General features: G+C 41.1%; 1 protein-coding gene across 1 annotated transcript in view; it reads right to left on the bottom strand.

The window, feature by feature from the left end:
• man2a1 (mannosidase, alpha, class 2A, member 1) overlaps positions 1-6,963 on the bottom strand; it is a 119,787-nt gene extending 112,824 nt beyond the window's left edge. The window contains exon 1 of the mRNA XM_063068639.1: positions 5,328-6,963. Coding sequence (XP_062924709.1) covers positions 5,328-5,462 — 135 coding nt within the window. The 5' untranslated portion in view covers positions 5,463-6,963. The remainder of the gene's footprint in view (positions 1-5,327) is intronic.
• Between the last annotated feature and the right edge of the window lie 12,412 nt (positions 6,964-19,375).

Genomic DNA, 19,375 nt, shown 5'->3' with positions numbered 1-19,375 from the left:
AGATGAAGCCACGCTCACGTTGGAGGAACAACACCTTATCTGGGTAGCCTTCAACCTGATGGCATGAGCATTGATTTCTCTAACTTCCGTTAATGCCCCTCCTCCCCTTCTTACCCCATCCCTTATTTATTTATTTATTTTCCTCTCTCTCTTTTCTCTCTCTGTCCCTCTCACAATAACTCCTTGCCTGCTCTCCATCTTCCTCTGGTGCTCCCCTCCCCCTTTCTTTCTCCCGAGCCCTCCCGTCCCATGATCCTTCTCCAGCTCTGTATCCCTTTTGCCAATCAACTTTCCAGCTCTTAGCTTCATCCCTCCCCCTCCTGTCTTCTCCTATCATTTTGGATCTCCCTCTCCCCCTCCCACTTTCAAATCTCTTACTATCTCTTCTTTCAGTTAGTCCTGATGAGGGTCCCGGCCCGAAACGTCGACTGTACTTCTTCCTATAGATGCTGCCTGGCCTGCTGCGTTCCACCAGCATTTTATGTGTGTTGTTCAACCTAAATCTGTAACTTTATGGTCCTATTTTTTATATTCTTGCCTCTGATTGTTATTAATCTAGGGAATCAAACTTGACTCAAAATCACAGGTTAATCAAGATGCCCCGATCAGCACCAAACATACCAAAATTGGATGCCAACTTGATGAAACTACATAATGAACTGCCTCTATACTAAGCAACAAAAGCAGCTTACAAAGCAATTCCACAACAAACTGAAATCAAAGAGGTCCTGTGGGATCTGGTTGTAATAGCATTCAACCATTAAACAGATTAGGCAGCTCAATAAACATCCACATCCTCAGTGATAAATCCAGAAAACACATTCAACATATTAGAAGAAACAAATCATCTTCAGACAGCTGAGTACATAAACTATTTCAACTTCCGTCCAAGTTCCTCTTTATTACAGAACCTATTCTTCAGCCACATGGTGTCTAGAAATAGCTTAAGGAGTGGATACCACAATAACTATGGACCCTGACAACTCCCCAGTTGTAATACTAGACTCTTAAAATTCAAAAGCTAATCACGCTAAAAGGGCTAACAGCAAACAGACATTACCGCGTTTTCCTAGTTGGCAGTTTGCAACGAGCAGTGTAATTATGAGGACCAGTGCTAGAAGCTCTTTTATAGTTTGTTTAAATGAGTTGGATTAAGGCAGTGAAGATATGGTTGCTAAACTTACCGAGGTAAAAAGTAAGATGTGCAGAGGACATCAGGAGATTACATGAGGATTATGTAGACCGGTCTAGTGAGTTGGCAAAGATCTTGGAAATGTAGTATAATGGAGGAAGATGTGGAATGGCCCATTTTAGCAGCAAACATTTTTAAAACATATTACTTAAATCATGAATTTAAGGAGTTTATACGTTCTCTCTGGGTGCTCCCGTTTCCTCCCGCAGTCTAAAGACATAATGGTTGGTAGATTAATTGGTCATTGTAAATTGTCCCATGATTAGGCTAGGGTTAAACAAAGGGTTGCTGGGCAATGCAGCTTGAAGGGCCTATTCTGTGCTATATCACAATAAATAAATCAATACTGGAAGTGCTTACTCTCAGAATATAAGACCGCCCATATATAATGGGATGAGAAAGAATGTCTTCTCTTGATGAATTGTTGGTCTTTGGATATCCTTGCCCCAGAAAGCTGTGGCGACTGAAACTTCAGGCATATTCAAAACTAAGACAGACTTATAATCAATAAGAGAATCAAAGGCTACTGGAGACACTGTGGCGAGAAGACTGGGGGAATGAGGCTTGAGCCGATGATTGACTCCATTTCATCAATTAAAGCTTCCTTTGTTCACCAATTAAAGTGACAAGGGAGTTTGAAACATCGAGGCAAATGCGGAATGTGAGCATTGGCTACCTGTCATTTGATCGCCGGTGGGATCGCTCTGCTGCCGGAGCAGGGAGACTGCCCTTTGATCACTGGTGGGATCACTCTGCTATCGGAAAGGGGAGACTGCCTTTTGATCACTGGTGGGATCGCTCTGCTGCCGGACAGGGGAGACTGCCTTTCGATCACTGGTGGGATCGTTCTGCTGTTGGAGAGGGAAGAACCTGCTGCTGTGCCTGGAGAATGTTACCCAGGTTTTCTGCATTTGAATATGACTTGGACTATGGACTTCTTTTACAGTCTTATAGTTTCTTATGTTCTGTGTTTTTCATCCCAGCTTTCTCATTTTTTTGTGCGGGGGAGGGGGATTTGGCGGACCATGTGCCTGTTCCACTCTTGTTCATTTTTTAGTGTGGGGAGGGGAGATTTGGTGGTTGACGATCATGCTGCCTTTCTTTACTTTCTTGATTCATGGCTATGGGAGAAGAATTTCAGGGCTGTATACTTTGATAATAAATGAACCCTTGAGCCTTTGGAGAGAGTGGGAAAGTTGACACGAGAAAACAGGGCTGGCACTGGGCTGCAAAGCTTGATCCCATGCTGCATGACTGTATGATAAATTTACTCTGTCATAAATTTGATTAGACCAGCATTTACTGATGATCACAAGGCCGGAATTTATTGTCTATTCCATTTCAACAGGGCCACATTTGAGAAGGCAGTTCAGAGACAAACACATTTGTGGGTCTAGACTTATATACAGACAGGCAAGGATAGCAATTTTTCTTCCTTGAAGTAAATTAATAAACCAGATGCATTTTTTTCTTAATGACTATTGAGTAGTTTTATCATCACCATTATTGATAGTGGTATTTCATTTGAAACTTAGTAAAATGGTTGAGTTTAAATCCTCCAGCTGCAATGGCAAATTTTGAAATTACATCTCTAAATTAATTTAATAGACCTTACCTTTTTAAACACAAAGCACCTAACTTCAGATCAGCCTACATGCTTTTTGATTGCTACTTCAGGGAACAAAAAAATCTCTGCTCTCCCATCCCTCTCCCCCACAAACACACAAGTACTTATTTTCGCAAAGCTAGAGGAGGAGTGGGAAAGCTTAAATGGTAAATTTGGTACTGTAAATTAGCTGTGTATCTACTACTTTTCTGTGTTATTTTGTCTAAATGATGATGAGCCATCAGCCTCACTGTTGGTTTGAAAACAAAATCAGACCCAACAGCCTGTCTTTTTTACAATCGTTAATTACCTACAAGTTCCAATAAGTTCTTATATCAAAGATTTTCAGCACTGGTCAGGAGCCTACAGCCTTCGATTTTTAAAATAAGATCATGCCTTTTTCTCAATGCTGCCATCAGGCAGAAGGTACAGGTGCCTCAGGACTCACACCATCAGGTTCAAGAGCAGTTACAACCCCTCAATCATCAGGCTCTTGAAGAAAAGAGGATAACTACACTGATTCTATTTCTGGTGTTACCACAACCAATGATCTCACATTAAGGACTCATTTCATGCTCTTGTTATTTATTGCTATATATTTATATTTGCATTTGCACAGTTTGTTGTTCATTGATCCTGTTTACAGTTACTGTTCTATAGATTGCTGAGTATCCTCACAGGAAAACGGAATCTCAGGTTGCATGTGGTAACATGTATGTATAATACTTTTTACTTTGAATTTTTCGGTGCAGTTTGAGCAACTAACAAATGTACTTACAATTAAGTTTAAATGACACAACACTAATTTGGTCTCGTAAAAGAATATAGAACAGAATGTCTCTTGCACTTGTGTCCTACAAATCTGCAGAGAAAAGGGGGACAAATACACCCAACATAACCCTATTCTTGATGACTACCTTTAAGTGTGCTGTCTCCAACTGTGCACAGATCTTGGTAATGGAAACAGCAAAAGAGAGCACTAGCTGAAATTCCTTTTGTTCCTTGAGTTACAAAAAAAGACCTGGTTATACTGTCACAGAACACTGCTTTAAAATTGGAATTTTGTAGCTTGCAATAAGTCGCCACAATTCAGCACCATCTTTTGCACAACTTTCAGTCTGAACCCAGAAGAACATGTTTGGGTAGATAATTGCATAAATGATCCGAGATCGGAGATCAAAATGTCCTAAAAGCCTTGCAGGAAAATGGAACAGTTTCAGCTGACCTTTTTGTTGGCTGCCCATGCTAAGGATCAAAGTCTTTTGTCAAAATTCCGCATCACTAGAAATTTCTAACAGCCATCAGGAGATTTTTTGGCAGTTGCTGAGAAACAGTCACTCTACCAGTTCTGTAATTATTGCTCAGTGCCACTACACACTGGCCTGCACTGGAGATATGACACTCATCCATTTCCTTCACTCAACTGGAAAATTTGGTACTGCCTTTCAACTTTGTATTTGCTCCTCCTCTGTGTCTTTTTCTCCAAATAAAGGTGGTCTCAAAAAATATGAATGGTCTTCATCCCTAACAGATACATAACACTGGACTTGGGGCTTGTAAATACAAACACATAGTGATATAAATATCACCTCCAGCAGAAGGATCTAAACTTGGTGAAAGATTACCAAGATTTTTGTCTGCCTGAAACCCACTAGTCATCCAGTGAAGATAGCATCAATAACCAAAGGCTGCAAACTGATATCCTCCAACATCAAAGACTGTACTGATGAATACCCTGAAATTTGGTGCAGCCACTTGCAAATGTCCCATAGGGGGAAAGTTTACCGTTTAAGACCCTCCCACCCATATATACTAAAAAAAAGTTCAAATCTACTTTTTAAAAAAAGCATAGATTTCAAGAAATGTAAAGGTTAAACGGTCATGCTAGCAAAATGACGTTTTTATATAAAATACTAATTAAATATCGTGCATTTACACCTTTACAAAATTTATAAAGGTATATTTGAATAAAAGCAAAGCCTAGACAGAAGAAACACTCCAAGGACACTTTGAGCCATTCCTGTTGCTATCTATGGGCCCTTCCGGAAAGTTAATGTTAGAAAGAGTTTTACTTTTACTAGTGATATTCATGTTCTTGCCGTACAGTTACAACCGGGTATTTAATTAGGAATATATAATAAACAAGTTTATATCGCAAGCAACATGCACAAAATGCTGGGAGGAACTCACAAAGTTTTCAATGTAATTTTACAAGTGCCACAAAACAAATGTTTTGGGGGATTTTGATTCTTCAACCATCAATAATAAAAGTACGGCGAAGATTCTTTTGGGGCTTGTGAAAATCTCGTCTTAAAATTGTTGGGAGGCTGAACCTCACAAAATGCTTAAAACTGGGAGCCATTGGCATTAGGTAAAAGAAAGTAGTTTTAATTTCTACTCGTGAGCTATCTTATGCGAGATCAATTAAAGTCATCGTAAAGGGTGAGTGTATGCCGCGGCCTGCCGCAGTCTTAGATCATAGTGAAAGCATTCGATAGGAAGTCTCGCTAGAGATTTAACAACACTTACCTTGGGGAATGTCATTCCTTTCTTTGGGTTCCTGGGGTGATCGAACTGAACATGGTCGAGCATTAAGTACAAGGAAAAGATCACCACGCAGAAGATGGCACTTCCAAATATAGTGAATTGCCTACTGAGTTTCATTTCTACCAAATTTTTTTTCAGATTTAAAAGCAAAATTGCGCTTGGAATCTGCTCAATATTTTAAAGGTTTCCAAAAAAAACCGTTAAAAGTTCGTTCTGAAAACGTAAAGAGTTGTACCATTAGACAAAACAGAATTAAACGTTTTCCTCTCGCATGCATCGAGTGGCAGAACAGAGCGGAAATCCCAAATTGTTTTTCAAACACGTCCCCTTATTTAAATGAAAAGTCACGAGATAAAACTATTGCCAAAATCTTCCTCAACTAGTCGTAAGGTCAGTGGTATCAGTCTTTATACATATCCCGGTAAAATAAAATTTCTTCGACAGGGAAAAGGTGTCCAGGAGCTAAACAAGTTGTATTGTCGATAGAAACCAGGCGAGGAACAACCCGTATTTCCCAACTCAGCGCAGTCGAAGTAGGCGGTATAAACACGATCACAAGTTGTTATTGTTTGTTTGTTTATTTGGCTTTGTGCAGCTCTCCTCTACAGTAGTTACCATTCAAAACTGCCAAACCATAAATCGGCTGTGTGAAATCTCGCCGAACTATGCTCCACAAGTATTTTTTGTTATAGGTCCTTTTACCTAAACTCTCGAGAGTTATCGGTTAAACTGCATCTACTGTTTGCTGTAGAAAAATTAACAATAATGTATAGGACTGTTTGATCGGGCGACCCTTTTTCCGTCCCCTAAATAAATTCAGCATAGGAGAATGATCCTTTACCCTAGAAATCTTCTTCCTTTATCAATGGAGGGTCACATGCAGACACACATCCGATTTCCTGACGCATTAAGCATTCACAATTTTACAAAAATCAATACACACTGGGTGCATAGCTGTGTATGTATAGCTTTATTTATTCAATGTGAGTTCCCTTGCTGGTGAGCGTATCCACGCCTTCGGCCGATTCTGCTGCACAGAGACGTCAGGCACAGTAGCTTCCGCCATTCGGAACGAGGGTTTTCATGTTGCCCTTCTCTCCCTTCATCCAACACGTCGAAACTGGCTCTACTTCAACAGTGAACTGCTCGTAAGGCTGGGCTGCCAATATTTTTTTCAAGAAGATACTCGTCGGATAACGTCAATTACATACAAGTACACCTTTTAACATGAGTGTGCCGCGGACATCCTCCGCACAGCGCTCCAATCAACCAGAAACACTACTTTTGTTTTTTTATGTAATAAAATAACGCTCGCTTCTGTTGAAATCGCCAGAGAGGCTCGGCTGCACGCCGCCGTAAGCGCTCGCTGCTGACGTGGCCTCGCGCGGTGCGGCGTGCGTGCGCACGCACGCGCGGCGATCGTTCGTTTCTCTCCGTGCGTGCGCGTACGCGCGGCGATCGTTCGTTTCTCTCCGTGTGCGCGCGCGGCGATCGTTCGCTTCCCGCCGCGGTTGCCGTTTCCCGCGGAGGGGCGGGGTGAGCGGGCGTGGGAGCGAAGGACGGAGCCTGCTGGTTGCAGCTTTCTCTCAGACCGAGGTGGCAGGAAGCGGCGGAGGGAGCGAATGGGTGGCGGTATTGGCTGGTTAGGAGTTGTACAGAGGAAGGCGAATGACAGGTTTCTGGGAAACCGGAAAAAAATAAGCGGCCGATTGAGTTGCAGTGGCTTTCAGTCCGGTGATGAAGACATGGTTTAAATAGAAGAAGGAAGGAAGGGATTAAGGTTTTGTTGAGTTTTGAATGTGCACCTGTTTCCTTTATCAATCTAATTAGACCAAAGATTTGAGAAAGGGGCATTAGGAGATAATGGTGCAAGACTTTTAAGTGGTGGGCAATTTATGTAAAGATAGTAAGCAATGTGGGAATGTTTTGGGCCTGAGAGATGAAGGAAAGTAACACCAAGGAATTATATTGAACAACATTAGCTTTGGGGAGTAAACTCTGGGGATGTATCCATAGACCAAGTTAAAAATAATTAAATAAAATTAAATAAAAATACTTATATATATATTGGTGAGACCCAACGCAGACTGAGAGACCGTTCCGCTGAACACCTACGCTCTGTCCGCCAGAGACAGCAGGATCTCCCAGTGGCCACACATTTTAATTCCACGTCCCATTCCCATTCTGATATAATCATAGTCATACTTTATTGATCCCGGGGGAAATTGGTTTTCGTTACAATTGCACCATAAATAATAAATAGTAATAAAACTATAAATAGTTAAATAGTAATATGTAAATTATACCAGGAAATAAGTACAGGACCAGCTATTGGCTCAGGGTGTCTGACCCTCCAAGAGAGGAGTTGTAAAGTTTTATGGCCACAGGCAGGAATGACTTCCTATGACGCTCTGTGTTGCATCTCAGTGGAATGAGTCTCTGGCTGGTACTCCTGTGCCCAACCAGTACATTATGTAGTGGATGGGAGACATTGTCCAAGATGGCATGCAACTTGGACAGCATCGTGGATATGTCTATCCATGGCCTCCTCTACTGTAAAGATGAAGCCACACTTAGGTTGAAAGAACAACATCGTATATTCCATCTGGGTAGTCTCCAGCCTGATGGCACGAACATTGACTTCTCTAACTTCCGTTAATGCCCCACCTCCCCCTCGTACCCCATCCGTTATTGCCCATCCTCTGGGCTTCCACCCTCCCCCTTTCTTTCTCCCTCGGCCTCCCGTCCCATTATCCTTTCATATCCCTTTTGCCAATCAACTGTCCAGCTCTTAGCTCCATTCCTCCCCCTCCTGTCTTCTCCTATTATTTTGGATCTCCCCCTCCCCCTCCCACTTTCAGATCTCTTATTAGCTCTTCTTTCAGTCAGTCCTGACGAAGGGTCTCGGCCTGAAACTTCAACTGTACCTCTTTCTAGAGATGCTGCCTGGCCTGCTGTGTTCACCAGCAACTTTTATGTGTCATGTGTGGCAACTTGCCTAAGACCTTGTGAAAATCCAAGTAAACAACATCCATTGACTTTCCTTGTCTATTCTGCTTGTTATTTCCTCAAAGATTTCCAACTGATTTGTCAAGCAATATTTCCACTTAAGGAACCCATGCTGACTTTGGCCTACTTAATCGTGTGTCTCCTAGTACTCCCAAACCTCATCCTTAATGATGGACTCCAATATCTTCCCAACCACTGAAGTCAGGCTAACTGGACTATAATTTCCATTCTGCTACCTTCTTCCCTTCTTAAAGATTAGAGTGACATCTGCAGTTTTTCAGTCCATCAGAACCGTTGCAGAATCTAGTGATTATTGAAAGATCATTACTCATGCCTCCACAGTCTCTTCAGCTACCTGTTTTGGAACCTTGGGTGTAGTCCATCTGGTTCAAGTGACTTATCTACCTTCAGACATTTCAGCTTTCTAAACACTTTCTCCTTAGCAATAGACTCATTTTTGCCCTTGTCACTATTGAATTTCTGGCATACTGCTAGAGTCTTTCACAATGAAGACTGATGCAAAATACTTGTTAAGTTCGTCTGCAATTTCTTTGACCCCATTACTAGCTCTACAGTGTTATTTTCCAGCAGCCCAATATTCACCCTCGCCTCTCTTTTACCTCTTCATATACCTGAGAAAACTTATGGTATTCTCTTTGATATTATTGGCTAGCTTACCTTCATATTTCATCTTTTGTCACCTTTTTGTTTTTTTAGTTGTCTTCTGTTGCTTTTTAAAAGCCATCTAATCCTCTAACTTTCTACCAATTTTGCTTTATTATTTGCTTTCTTTTGCTTTTATGCTGTCTTTGACTTCCCTTGTCACCCATGGTTGCCTCATCCTCCCTTTAGAATTCTTCTTTATCTTTGGAATGTATCTATCCTGCATCTTCTGAATTGTTCCCAGAAACTCCAGACATTTCTGTTCTGTCGTCATCCCTGCTAGTGTCCCTTTCTAATCAACTTTGACCAGCTCCTCTCTCATGCCGCTGTAATTTCCTTTACTCTAGTGGAATACTGATACATCTGACTTTATCATCTCCCTTTCAAACTGCAGTGTGTATTTTATCATATTATGATCACTGCTTCCTAAGAGTTCCTTCACCTAAAGCTCCCAAATCAAATCTGGTTCATTATACAACTGCCAATCCATAATTTCCTTTCCCCTAGTGGACTGAACCACAAGCTGCTCTAAAAAACCCATCTCAAATGCATTCTACAAATTCCTCTCTTGAGATCCAGCAAAACCTGATTTTCCAAATCTAGCTGCTTATTAAAATCCCAATGACTATTGTAAAAGCCCTTATTTATTTCCCATTGAAATTTATATTCCACATCCTGGCAAATGTTTCTAGGTCTGTATATAACTCTCATCAGGGCCTTTTTAACTCTTGCAGTTTTTTAACTCTACCCCTAAGATTTTATACATTCTAATCCTATGTCACTTATTTCTAAGGATTTGATTTTGTTTTTTTTTACCAACATAGCCACCCCAATACCCTGCCTGCCTGCCTGTTCTTTCGATACAAGATGTATCCTTGGATGTTAAGCTCCCAACTATGATCTTCTTTCAGCTATGACTTAGTAATGCCCACAACATCATGTCTGTTAATCACTAACTATGCTGCAAGGTCATCTACTTTATTCCGTATACTGTGTGCATTCAAATATAACACTTGCTGTCCTGTATTCATCACCCTTTTTGATTTTATCCCATGTTACATTTCAGCTCATTCCACCGACTACCATTTTGCCCTATTATCTGCCTGTCCTCCCTCATAGTCTCACTACACATTGAATTGACTTGTATCCCAATTGCCCATCTTCAGCCCAACACTGTTCCCAATCCCCACTGATCGCTGGGGGCAGCAGGTCAGTGTCCACCTGGGTGAGGTATCTCTCGGGCGGGTGACACCACCGTGTCCATGCAGTAGAGCCTGATCCGCCAGACGTTTGCCCCAGCAAAGGAGATGAGGCTGAGTACAGGGCTACGGTAGGAAACTTTGTCACATGGTGTGAGCAGAATTATCTGCAGCTTAATGTGAAAAAGACTAAGGAGCTGGTAGTAGACCTGAGGAGAGCTAAGGTACCGGTGACCCCTGTTTCCATCCAGGGGGTCAGTGTGGACATGGTGGAGGATTACAAATACCTGTGGATACGAATTGACAATAAACTGGACTGGTCAAAGAACACTGAGGCTGTCTACAAGAAGGGTCAGAGCCGTCTCTATTTCCTGAGGAGACTGAGGTCCTTTAACATCTGCCGGATGATGCTGAGGATGTGGTGGCCAGTGCTATCATGTTTGTTGTTGTGTGCTGGGGCAGCAGGCTGAGGGTGGCAGACACCAATAGAATCAACAATCTCATTCGTAAGGCTAGTGATGTTGTGGGGATGGAACTGGACTCTCTCACGGTGGTGTCTGAAAAGAGGATGCTGTCTAAGTTGCATGCCATCTTGGTCAATGTCTCCCATCCACTACATAATGTACTGGTTGGGCACAGGAGTACATTCAGCCAGAGACTCATTCCACTGAGATGCAGCACTGAGCGTCAGAGGAAATCATTCCTGCCTGCGGCCATCAAAGTTTACAACTCCTCCCTTGAAGGGTCAGACACCCTGAGCCAATAGGCTGGTCCTGGATTTATTTCATAATTTACTGGCATAATTTACATATTACTATTTAACTATTTATAGTTCTATTACTATTTATAATTTATGGAGCAACTGTAACAAAAACCAATTTCCCCCGGGATTAATAAAGTATGACTATGACTATGACCCTGCCAGCGTTAGTAAAGTTCACAACATATTTGGCTCTTCTTTCAGTTAGTCCTGACGAAGGGTCTCAGCCCGAAAAGTGGACTGTACCTATTCCTATGGATGCTGCCTGGACTGCAGCATTCACCAGCAACTTTTATGTGTGTTGCTTGAAATTCCAGCACCTGCAGATTTCCTCGTGTTTGCAGTTAAAAATAATTTAGTTGTGGGAAAAGTTCTGGATACTAAATGTTTAAAATATTTTGTGATGCAGTGAGAGCACGTAGCTTACCTGTGTTGATTAAATTTAATCAAAACATGTTGCCGGATAGGGTTAATTTAGGTTATATGTTACAAGGCTTGAGTCTATGTTCTGCCCCCTCTGAGATGTTTTCACTGCCAGAAGTTTGGTCATGTAGTTGTGTGTAAGGGTAAAAAGTGGTGTGGTAGGAGAGCATGATTATGGCAATTGTGGAAAGAGTGTAAGGCTAAATTGCAGCAACTGTGGAGGAGAACATAGCTCTGCTTATGCAGGGTGTCCTGTACATAGGAAAGCTGTGGAAGTGTAACGTGTTTGGGTGGAAATTGGCATATCATATCCAGAGACTCTGCAGAAAGTACAAAAGACAGTGTCAATGGGACCTATTAAATATCCATAATATGGATAATTTAAAGAATGTATGATTATAAAAGAAAGGATTCTGTGATTGTTGATAACTAAAGTTTGTCACGTTTTTGGCATATGTGTATATTGTACAGCACAAACTAAAGGGACATAAAAAATAAAATTATATTAAAAGCTGCAGAAGAACATCTAGAGATAGAAGACTTAACTCCAGAAGTTACAAGGTTAATGGTTTGTCCACTCTTACAATGGAGTACTAGAAGCCTGTAAGCTAATGATCAAGAGTTTAAGAAACATTGAAGATTTACCAAATAAACCTGAACTTATATGCATACAGGAAATCTTGTCTAAATTTTAAGGTACAAGGTTATGTTGATATAATATGCAATTGGAAAATGGGTAATGGAGGAGGAGTGGCCACTTTTGTCAAAAATGGGATAGCATTGGGGAAAAGCAGTTCTTTGCTCTTCTCATTACTTTTCTAACTATAGCTTGAGCTCTTTTATATTGTATGAATGATGGGCTGCTTAACTTTCCTAAAAGCTTTACTCTGCTCCTTCAGGGCTCTTTTATAGTCATCTATCAACCAGGAAGCAGCTTTCCTTTTATTCTCTCCCGATGATCTGGATGTTGATTCCTTAGCTATTGAGTTGAGTACAGAATGCAAGATATTATTATATACAGCTCAATATCCTCCAAAACAAAATGGTCAGGAAATCTACTTTCACAAAAAATCATCAGATATTTCCCAATCTGCCTTTTTAAAGTTCCATCTGGGAATATGAGAATCTCTCCTCTGATACACATAGCACTGATATTCGTAAGGTCCAATTTGATCAGTGGTAGCAGTGTTCTTTGAGAGAAAGCTTATGATATGTAATGGACAGAAAAAATTGCTGATTAAAGTGGAAGAGGGGAGTAGGTGGTAGAATTGTTCAGTTGGATTCAAGATTTTTTATATGATAGGAAGATACAAGTTAGGGTGGGAACAACATTCTCTAAGGATTATGAGATAGAGAATTGAACTCCACAGGGGAGTGTGTGTAGCCCACTCCTTTTTAATATTATGATTAATTATATTTTCTTAAGTATTAGCTCAGACATTTCCTGAGCTCTTGATGGCATAGTGTAGAAGACAGGCAAAAATATAAATTACACAGTTGGGAAAATGCAGGCGGGCTATTAATGAAGTAGAGTAGTGTAGATATCAGTGGGAATTTACACTTTCTGTTGCAAAGATTCAAATTACTTGGTTTTCTAAAAGAAACATTACACCCACAATTGATTTCATGTTGTATGGTAAATCTCTTAAACAAGAGTCAGTAGTAAAGTTTCTAGGATGGATACAAAGCTGACATGGAAGGTGCATGTGAATAACTGTAGCCCCGCCGGCCACCCTCAGGGTCGCTTGGCTTGCTGTCGTCTAGGGAAACAGCCTCGGCCCCGCCAAATGGATAATTCGTTTGTGTGGATGCTGTGTGAGGTACCCCACCCCGCCCAAATAACAGACAATACACCAGATGCAATTAAATGATTTACAGTTTATAGATATTACTGGAACTATATAATTAAAAGAGAATAAAATATAAAAGGAAAATAAAAGGCGCCACACTTATCAAAGTTCAATCTCTTCGTGCACAAAACCATTGGAGCTCAAGGACCTTCTTCTTCACCCCGCGACCCCTCGGACCACCTCGACCGGCCGCCTGGGACCAACAACGGTGGTCGACCAGACGCTCCACACGAGTCCGTCTCCGTCTCCTCGCCGAACGTCCTGCTCGGGGTCCGACCCGTTAGCGGACTCACAGCACCTCATCCATCCTCTGTCTCGCTCTCCCGCCTTCTGCGCCAAAACCCCGCGCATACAGTATCTTCAAATACACCAAAACCATAACAACTATCCCAATTGGTTAATAGCACCCTCTTATCAGACTCTAAAGCAAAAACAAACTGTTAGCGCAAACTTTCTCAGTGTTTAACACAACAAAGCCGCATTCCCCAGATTAACATAACAAAGACGCCATTTTAATTAGCCTCCGCAGTAACATAAAAATCGAAACCCCCTTACATAACATTTTAGAGAAATGTTTTTTTAAAAAGACCCTAATGTGCTCAGGTGCTTAGTTGGGTGTGATTGGGCTGTGAATAGGAGGTATATTGCTTTAATCAGATCTGTCTTTGCTTATGGGTCAGACTCGGCAGTGGTCCTCGAGCCCCAAAATAAAATTCAAGTTCAAGCATTGATAGATTATGTTGTAGTGCTGTTAGATCATCTCCAATTTTGGCATTACTGGTAGAAATGGGTAAAGTACGTTTACATCTACATAGATTACAATTAGCAATGATTTATTGGGTCAACTTCTGAGGACATAAAGTTGGTCATCCAATATTAGCAACATTAATAGTTAGGAGCACTGTTTTCATTAGCGTGGATGGGAAGTGATTTGGCACAAAATCTTGGGTGGTTTAATGTGCATTATGGTGTCAGTGTGCGCCTTTCTTTCACTCCTCCATGGTTTTTCCCTTTGCCTGTGACCTTCAAGAAAAGATCAAGATGAGGAGTGATAGCTTATCAGTGGCACAGGATGTTCAGCAGTCATTACCAGTCAAGGCGGTCATTATGGATTCTTACATATCTACAGAGTTGGTTCAAACTATCCACCTGGTCGTCCAGGTGTTTCTGTTTATGTTCCGAAGTTTCTTAATAGTCACCTGAGAAGACTATCCAGCAAAATATTTGCGTCTGAGATGGTGGCTATCATTTTAGCCTTGGAATGCATCAAAGAAGTATACCCTGATCATGTACTTCTGTGCTCTGATTTGTTCTCGGTCTTGACTTCTATTAGAGCAGGTATTGCAGTTCAAACTGTAGACCCAGACGTTCTTCTTGAGATCGGACAACGTTTGTTGAGGCTCCAGAGTCTAGGTCTATGTATACATTTCATATGGGTTCCTGCCCATGTTGGGATTGAAGGAAATGAGGTGGCAGACATTCTTGTGAAGTAATCACTTAAAAATAAGGATATAGCTATAGTGGTGCCTTTGCATTAGGGGGAATGAAAGTCATTTAAAAAAAAGTATTCAATCACTGTGGCAACAAAGTTGGGATAAGGAAAAGAATGAATGCATTTATATAAAATTCAAAATTCCAAAAGACACAGGAGCAGAATTAGGCCTTTTAGCCTATAGAGTCTGCTCTGCCATTCTATCATGGCTGATCCTGGATCCCACTCAAATTCATACACCTGCCTTCTCACCATATTCTTTGGTTCCCTGACCGATCAGGAAACGATCAACTTCTGCCTTAAATATATGCACAGACTTGGCTTCCACCGCAGTCTGGCAGAGCATTTCACAGAATTACTACCCTATGGCTAAAAAAAATTCCTCCTTACCTCTGCTCTAAAGTTCCTCCTTATCCTCAATTTTGAGGCTGTGCCCTCTTGTTCTGGATACCTCCACAATAGGAAACATCCTTTCCACACCTACCTTATCTAGTCCTTTCAATATTCAGTAGGTTTCAATGAGATGCACCCCCCCCCACCGCATTCTTCTAAATTCCAGTGAGTACAGGCCCAAAGCTGCCAAATATTCCTCGTATGTTAACCCCTTCATTCCCAGAATCATTCTCGTGAACCTCCTTTGGACTCTCTCCAAGGACAACACATCCTTTCTGAGACAGGGGCCGAGAACTGTTAACAGTACTCCAAGTACGGCCTGACTAGTGTCTTATTATCTCCTTACTTTTATATTCTATTCCCCTTGAAATAAATGCCAACATTGCATTTGCCACCTTTACCACAGATTCAACCTGTAAATTAACCTTCTGGAAATCTTGCACAAGGATTCCTAAGTCCCTCTGCACCTCTGATGTTTGAACTTTCTCCCCATTTAGATAATCTGCACTATTGTTCCTTTTACCAAAATGCATTATCATATATTTCCCAACACTGTATTCCATCTTCCACTTTTTTGCCCGTTCTTCCAATTTGTTTATCCTGCTGCAATCGCATTGCTTCCTCAGCACTATCTACCCCCCAACCTATCTTCATATCATTGGCAAACTCTTCCACAAAGCCATCAATTCCATTATCTAAATCATTGACAAACAATGTGTAAAGCACTGGTCCCAATACTGAACCCTAAGGAACAACACTAGTCACTGGCAGCCAACCAGAAAAGGCCCCTTTTGTTCCCACTCTCTGCCTCCTGCTTGTCAGCCCTTCCCCTATCCATGCCAGTATCTTTCCAGCAATGTCATAGGATTTTATCTTGTTATGCAGCCTCATGTGTGGCACCGTATCAAATGCCTTCTGAAATTCCAAGTAAAGGACATGCACTGCCTCTCCTTTGTCCACCCTGCTTGTTACTTTCTTGAAGACCTCTTAACAGATTTGTCAGGCCAGATTTCCCTTTACAGACACCTTGCTGACTTTGACTTATTTTCTCATTAGTCTCCAAGTACCGTGAATCCTCATCCGTAATAATAGACTCCAACACTTTCCCAACTGAGGTTAGGCTAACTGACCTGTAATTTCCTTTCTTTTGCCTTCCTCACTTCTTAAGAGTGGATTGACATTTGCAATCTTCCAGTCCTGCAGGACCATGCCAGAATCAAGTGATTCTTGAAAGATCAAGAATACGATACAATATGGATACGATAGGGTCTTTTAAGAGACTTTTGGATAGGTACTTGGAGCTTAGAAAAATAGAGGGCTATGGGTAACCCTAGTAATTTCTAAGGTAGGGACATGTTCGGCACAACTTTGTGGGCCAAAGGGCCTGTATTGTGCTGTAGGTTTTCTATGTTTCTGTGTTTCTAGATCATGACCAATGCATCTGTTATCTTTTCAGCAACTTCCCTCAGGGGTCTGGATGTAGTCTATTTGGCCCAGGTGAATTCTCCACTTTTAAGAGCTTTGAGTTCACCTAGCACTTTTTCCTTTGTAATAGCATTGGCACTCACTCCTGCTCCCTGACACTCACAGACCTCTGGCACTGTGCTAGTGTCTTCCAAAGTGAAGACAGATGCAAAGTAGCCATTAAATTCATCTGCCATTTCTTTGTCCCCCATTACTACCTCACCAGCAACATTTTCCAGTGGTCCAATATCAACTCTCACCTCCCTTTTACTCTTTATATAATTGAAAAAACTTTTGGTATCTTGCTTTATATTTTTGGCTAGTCTGTCCTCATATTTAATCTTTTCTCTTCTCATGGCTTTTTAGTTGCCTTTTGTTAAGCTTCCCAATCATCCAACTTCTCACTCACTTTTGCTACCTAATATGCCCTTTCCTTGGCTTTTATGCAGTCCTTAACTCCCTTTGTCAGCCACGGTTGCCTACTCGTGCCACTTGAGAACTTCTTCCTCTGTGGGGCGTATCTATCCTGCGCCTTGTGAACTATTCCCAGAAACTTCAGCCATCTCTGCTCTGCCATCATCCCCGTCAGTATCCTCCTCCAATCCACCTGGGCAAGCTCCTCTCTCATGCCTCTGTAATTTCCTTTATTCCATTGCGATACTGATATGTATGAGTTATACTCCTCCCTCTCAAATTGCAGCATGAATTCAATAATATTATGACGACTGCCTCCTAAGGGTTCCTTTACATTAAGCTCCCTAATAAGATCTGGGTTATTGCACAACACTCAGTCTAAGTTAGCCTTACCCCGAGTGTGTTCAAGCACAAGATGCTCTGAAAAGCCATCTCGTAGGCCTTCAACAAATTCCCTCTCTTATGATCTGACATAATTGTTTTTCTACCTTTGCAATTCAACATTCTCTGACCCTATTCTAAGGATGGTGGGAACTGGGACATGGGTATAAAAGGAAAGAAGTTATACTTATTTACATATTGGACATACGAGGTTGAATAAGTCCTTGTTCAGAATTAATATGCATAATACAGACATCTGTAGAGTGCACTTGTCAAGAACCGATGCAGCATTTGAATGCAGTTCTACACATTTGTATGAAGTGCAAAGGAAACATCTAATTGCTAAATTGAGATCTTTGGAACAGATGCAGTTTAGCATGGAAAGTTTGTTGGGATATCACTGCCACTGTAATGTACATTTGATTTGTACAAGTGTGTATTTGATTTTCTGAATAGATTTTTTGATTTTATTTGAGTTTGAGTTTTCTTTTTGAGGGGGTAGAATTTCATGGGTATACTTCCTGTCTCTTTGCTCCATACTCCAACTCAGTAGGTGGTGGTAATGCACCTTATTTGGCCTGCCAACTACTATTAAACTTTACAAGCTTAGGAGACTAGAAGATGTTCAACTCTTGGGGTAGGATCATTTTGGGTAGCAGAGTATGTAGGTAGATGCTGGCTAAATAATTGACAGGAAGTACCATCACTGACAGTTTAAATGAACAGTGGGGTGAGGGGGAAGAGCAGTATCCATGTTTGCAGTGCCTGTCAATGGATAGGAAATGTAGGAAGTTGAAATACTGTATTAGATACAAATATACAATGGGTGGTCTTGAATTAGAAAGTGCATTGTATGAGAAATATTTGGACATCCTGGTAGACTCATCAGTATCAACATCGAAACAATGCTCAAAAGCGACCAAGAAGGCTCATAGAATCTTGGGCTATATAAAGTGTTCAAAATCATTAAGGGTATAAGTTAGGTAGATGCCAGTAGCTACTTCAAAATTAGTACATCAACAGTGACATGGGGCCATAAGTGGAGACTGGTTAAAGGGCGATTTCAGACTAACATCAAGAAGCATTTCTTTATACAGCAAGTTGTGGACACATGGAACAAACTACCTAATTGTGTGGTTGAGAGTAGTACCTTAGAGACTTTCGATTCTAAACACGGTAGTTATTTCAACACACAATGTGAATCAGAGTTTGGCAAGCTTTGTTGGGCTGAATGGCCTGTTCTTCTCAAAAACTTTCTTATGTTAAAATTGCTGTAGGTTTTGGTAGCATTGGTGGTGGGAATAGAGAAGTTAGCGGTTCAGTCAGGTATGGGAGTCAGAGTTATTATTGCCCTCTTCATTGTGTCATATGGTACTATTATCTACTGAGAACATGTAATTCAATCTCTCTATTTTCTGTGCTTTTCTGACATCCAGTTTTGGATAAACTGCAATTTTATGCAGCTGTACGTCAAGATTAAGTAATTGCCCTCTACTGTTATAATAAACACCTTCGATTTATTATCAGCTTCAACCCTTCAAGTATTATGGGTTATTCATAGCATTAAATAAAATTCGTAATTGCTGGAAGTTCAACAGGTCATGAAACAAATTAAATATAACGTTGCAGCTGTTGAAGTTATCAATCTAAATTTTGTCCCTCTCCACCCAAAACAAACAACCAAACAAACACCCCTACACCCACCCAGATTGTGGCTGGTCATTTCCAGAGTTTCCACCTTGTATTTATGATTTACATAATTTATGTTACAATTTATTTTGCAATTATGTTATTTTGGTTAGACTAGAGATGGTTTAACAACCTTAACTATTAGGCTTTCCCTGTTGAATTTCCTTGGTTCCCAGTTTCCTTGCTCATTCTTTCATCCTTCCTATCACTACCAAGCTCTCTGCCGATATACCGAACATGTTTTCCTCGGGCCTCTTGATTATCTTTCTCTCTTTTGCACCTGTAGTTCTGCA

The sequence above is a fragment of the Mobula hypostoma genome, chromosome 16, assembly GCF_963921235.1.
Source record: "Mobula hypostoma chromosome 16, sMobHyp1.1, whole genome shotgun sequence".
Taxonomy (NCBI): Eukaryota; Metazoa; Chordata; class Chondrichthyes; order Myliobatiformes; family Myliobatidae; genus Mobula; species Mobula hypostoma.
Note: the sequence above shows the minus strand (reverse complement) of the source record. Positions and strands in the feature narration are given on the sequence as shown.